The sequence below is a fragment of the Gavialis gangeticus genome, unplaced genomic scaffold, assembly GCF_001723915.1.
Source record: "Gavialis gangeticus isolate Ggan-Ray unplaced genomic scaffold, GavGan_comp1, whole genome shotgun sequence".
Lineage (NCBI taxonomy): Eukaryota > Metazoa > Chordata > Crocodylia > Gavialidae > Gavialis > Gavialis gangeticus.
Genome location: NW_017729031.1, coordinates 104,627,961 through 104,632,919, shown reverse-complemented (window position 1 = coordinate 104,632,919; position 4,959 = coordinate 104,627,961). Strand labels below are relative to the sequence as shown.

The 4,959-nt window shown below is 41.4% G+C and overlaps 1 protein-coding gene across 2 annotated transcripts in view; it reads right to left on the bottom strand.

The window, feature by feature from the left end:
• Positions 1-4,959, bottom strand: part of RAPH1 (Ras association (RalGDS/AF-6) and pleckstrin homology domains 1) — a 152,624-nt gene that overhangs the window by 47,394 nt on the left and 100,271 nt on the right. For both annotated transcript variants that reach the window (XM_019523488.1, XM_019523486.1), the window contains 2 exons: positions 3,937-4,080; positions 1,812-1,922 (listed from right to left, as the gene is read on the bottom strand). In XM_019523488.1, coding sequence (XP_019379033.1) covers positions 1,812-1,922; positions 3,937-4,080 — 255 coding nt within the window. The remainder of the gene's footprint in view (positions 1-1,811; positions 1,923-3,936; positions 4,081-4,959) is intronic.

Here is a 4,959-nt window from a genome sequence, read left to right as displayed (position 1 = left end):
AGACCCAGGAGGCACCAGTTGCTGAGCCAGGGCGGCGCAGGAGGGCCCCCAGCATGCTCCCCGGAAGTGGATCGGAAATGCTTCTGGTCCACTTCCGGGTCTGCTGCCGAGTGTGTTGGGGAGCCCCCCCGCGCTCCTGTGGGACACTCCATGTGCCCCAGCATCACAGCATTCACGAGCCACCTGCTACCTAGAGGTATGTAGGAAAAACATTTAAAGCTGTGTCTATGTCCAAATCATCAAATTTTTCCAAATCACTCCGGAGGGTGTGAATCCATGCCTGGATTCAGAGAGATTAAAGGGTTCTCTGATTCAATTTGGATTTGGAGATTTGGCCACTGAATTGGGTTGAATCTCCGCCAAATCGAATCAGGGACCGAACTTTCGCACAGCCCTAGCACTTACCCATTTACTCCTAGGGCATCTGAATCTCTCTTGCTTTGCAGCAAAGTGTTTTAACCAGCAGGCTACAGGTGAAACATTAGGCAGACTCCTCTTTACACTGACCCACTGCACCTTGCATTTAATATTCACTGTCTAAGAAAAGCAGCGGAGAAGCTTCTGCCTCAGTCAGAGCAAGGGTCCAGCCTAGAATTCACGGACCGTCCCATCAAAATAGCATTCATTTCATGGAGTCACATATCTTCTTGCTTGTTGTTTTCTGTTTGACTACCATTTATCGCCCTCTCTTGGCTATTCAGGGGTCAAGGAGGGAGCTGGAACAGGGTCCCCACTTCCATGCCAGGTGAAACAATCCCAAACTGTGGGCAAGTGCCAAAATTCAAATTACATGGCTGCATATGTGCCATATAGGCATGTGAAGGGAAACAGGATTTAACCCTCCAGGTTTCAAACAGCAGTACTTTTGGGAAATGTAAATTGTACAAGGCAGAACCTACTGTAAGAACCTATTGACTAGCGCAATAATTTCGTATCTCCCCCATGCAGCTTGTATGCAGAGGGGAATCAACCAGCCATGCAGGGCCGAAAGGAACTGCATAGTTACTTTGCCTCTCTGCATTGTCCCACTCTTCCATTTAACAGCAGGTTGCATAACAGAATGTATTTTCTAGTATGTAATAAAAATGCTTCTTATTCTCTATAATTTATGGAAGCAGCTGTTCAGTAGACTGAATTACTTCTCATTTCAAGTAATATTTCTGAGATTCACACTGAAAATTAGCATAATTTTCTACTGGTTACACCATTAGAGAGCATGTTCTGCATTACAAGCTTTCTGTATAAATTTTCTATACTAATTCTCTATATTAAATCCTCTTCTTCCCTACCTCCTCACAACTAAAAGGACATGGCTAAAAGAACCTAGCTGTCATAAGACACCAGACTAGTGGTTCTCATCCATTTTAGACTCGAGGCACCCTTGCCATGAACTTTTCTGAACTGGGTGGCATCTCAGTTGAGAACCACTGCCCTAATATCTCATCACCAGGCTGTTGGGCTGACCTCAGCAGGTAGAATTCTCCTGCACACTTCTGTTTCCAGGAGGCACCTGGAGAACCCAACTGGGAAGCAACTATGGCAGAAGCCCCTGCAGATATTAGTTTACACTGAACCCGGAAGCCTAATTTTGTAACCTCACTTCCCAGTTTGGCTCTGCAGGTACCTCCTGGAAACAGAAGTACACAAGGCAGTTTCACCTGGCTGTGGCACCGCAGCACTTTGAAAGGGTCTTATGGCACCTGAATTGAGAACCACCACACCAGACAAAAAGTGTGCTTTGAAATTTGCTGTTGGTGCCTTTAAACGTGTGGCGTTTGGACAAGGATTTCTTAACACACCTACAAAGTTACCTTTAGCACTAAACAGTAGTCTGTAGGGGCTTTATACTTGTTCCGATAGTCTTGTCCATAGTAAACATTGACGTGATCCAGCTGAAGAAAGCACACAAGATCCCGTGAAACCTGTTAAATGCCAAAAGAATAATTTATGAAAACTCTTCATAAGGAAGATCAGAGGGCCAATGAAAAACCTCCACATTTGACTACAAGCTCTTCCTACTGAGGCATGGTCTATATAGACTAGTGGTTCTCAGCCTGTTTAGACTCAAGGCACCATTCCAAAAATTTTCAAAATTCAGCAGCACCTCATTAAAATACCTAACATAACTATGTTCTGAACATTATCAAATAATATTTCTAGTCATAATTAACATGTTCTTAATTGATTCCACTGCCATGGCCAGGTGGAACTGTGCCTCTTTCAGGCCAGATCTGGGAGTGGTTGTGGCAGGAACACATGCTTATTGCTGCAGCCCTTCCCAGGCTGACCCTGTGTGGTGTCTCCTGGAAGAAGAGCTGAGCAGGGCAGGTGGAATTGTCCTGCATACCTCTGTTTCCAGGAGGCATGTCAGAGCCAAATTGAAAAGTGGCAGCAGGACAAAGCTGCATGTGCCTGCATTTCTTTATGTGGACAGGCATGCCACTGCTGCTTTTCCTGTTCAGCTCTGATGACCTTCCTGAAAACAGAGGCTCGCAGGGCAGTTTCACCTTGTGGCAGCAGCAGCTTGGAGATGCATGCCACTGCCACCACACAGAAGTGCTCCATGCACCTCTGATTTTATGAGGCACATTGAACCTGAACAAGGAAGTGCTACAGCAGAAGCAGTGGATCTGCCTGCATAGTGTAATGCAGGTAAACAAGACTCTTCTGCAGCTGCTTCTGCACTCAGCTCTGACACGCTGGAAATGGAGGAATGTGGGGCAGTTCTACCGTGGCAGCAGCAACAACATCACAACACCCCTGGCAGGTTTCTGTAGCAGCCCTGTTAAGAAGCACTAATGTAGATAGGGTTACCAGTTTAGCTAGACATCTGATGTAGTTAAACTGCAGCAGCTATGTCTGAAGTGACTCTTACATATATTGGGTCAGCTTGGTAGCTACAGAGGGAAGCATACTGGCAAGCATAACCAAGGAGATCCACATGACAAACTGGTGTAAGTAACAAAGAACAGAAATTGGAGGAATCTCACACCTTTAAATAAACTGCTGCAAAAAGAATGTGCATAGAAACCCTTAGTTTTGAACTATTCAGAACAAAGCACGTTACTGCAAATGGATGCACCAGTGCCAAGAAACTAAACCCAAGAACCATATACTATAATTCATGCTCCAGAAGTTCAGGGAGATTCAGCCAATTTTCCAACACAGCACGATAAATCTCTGAATCTGAGCTTTTGTAAGTAGTCTTAGTTATAAGAATGCTCCATTGCAGAGAGAGGAAAATACTCCAGAGATCTTGAAAAAAAGCAAACAAACCCAAAACTGGCAGGACATTTGGAAATATTTAAACTTTTATTTTTATTCTATTTTATATTATTATTTTTGTAAACAAGCTTTTAGAAACTGTGAATTGATTTCAGAATATGTATTGACTCCAAAATCACATTTATAATTAAGTTAAAAAGGAGCCACTAGATATGAACTTCTAACAGTAATTTGGTGTTTTAGTTTTCCTGGCACGTGTCAGTCAAGGATACACTGATATTTGCAGTGTCGGTCAGTCCTCAATCTCAGAAAAACAGGCCTACTGATGCAGGCAGGGAGAAAGATATTCGCTTGAACCCAAGTACTAACTTTTCAGGGAAAATCCACTATTTCGAAGAAATATGCAAGTCAAACTCTTCTAAATGGAAGATCTTCATGACCTGCATTTTAATTTGGGGTCAGAATCCTTGCATTATATGCTTCTAGAATAAATGTATTCCATAAGATGCTTTTTAGGAAGGGATTTTGATACTAAACTACACAAGAGCATAATGCTGAAGTTCAGCAGTAGTATTCAAGGCTCCTACTACATGCAACATTCAGGATTAAATTAATCAACAGGATGTGTTTTATTTGCCTTTTTTCCTTCAGAAGAATACAGTTACCAGATAGCAAGTTAGAGTAAACAATGATTTTTAATAAAAAATCCACCTTTGCTTTTCCTTTAGGAACATAGTAGATTCCAGAAGCTCGCAAAAGAAAGTAACGTTTCTTCCAAGACTTCTTGCCATCATCTTTCAGCCACAGGACTCCCTCAATTTCTGGCACTGTTACAGAACTTCCACAAAAACATTCCTATAGAGAACCAAAGGAACCATTGAAAAGAGAGAGAACATGTAGCATGCTAATTTTTTTTAATGATGAACTGACTGACTTTACAGTGCTGTGGTTGGAGTTTCTTTATCTAGAGAACACATACCAGGAGCAATTTCTTCTGTACTCAGTTATAACATGGAGGGACCAATTATAAAGCAAAAAAGGCAATTCAGTCTTACAGGCCCATTTGATCTTTGAATTTTCTGAGCTAATTGCTTTTTTCTTTAGAGAACACTAACAAAGGTGCTACTCAGCCACTACTGCGAAGGTTTCTTAAATGTTGCTTATCAACAATTGGTCCTGGAGTGCTCCAACTGATCCTAGTCAAATCTGGAGAATGAGTCCTAGTTCCCAAATATGCAAAAAGCCCAATTAATAATTACTTGGGCCCAATCATGATTCATCTCATACGTGTGTTTCTCCTACTAAATGCTCACACTACAAATGTTGGTCATGCTTTATATTAAGTTTATATTGATAAAGGATTCCTAAAGGATTAACAGATGCTCCAACATGTTTTAAAAATAACTAGTAGGTATTATAAAGGATTGTGAGAACATAAGTAGGTGGTGTAAATGCTGGTTGCATCTCTGTCACAGTTACAAGCAACCTGATGATTCGAACAGTTTTTACCAACTGTTTAACCATGTATTAAAACATCTCTTCATAATTTAATAATCATTTATACATTTATAAATAAAACCTTAATAAGTGTAATCCAATATATTTTAGTCCTATTTTAAATATTGACTTTAGTGTTATTCCATTGAAATCATACTTGTTTATTTCCAAAAGGAAGCACTCCCATTACCCTCCCATTTTGTATCCGAAGTGCTAGTCATCTGAATGTAACAGCTA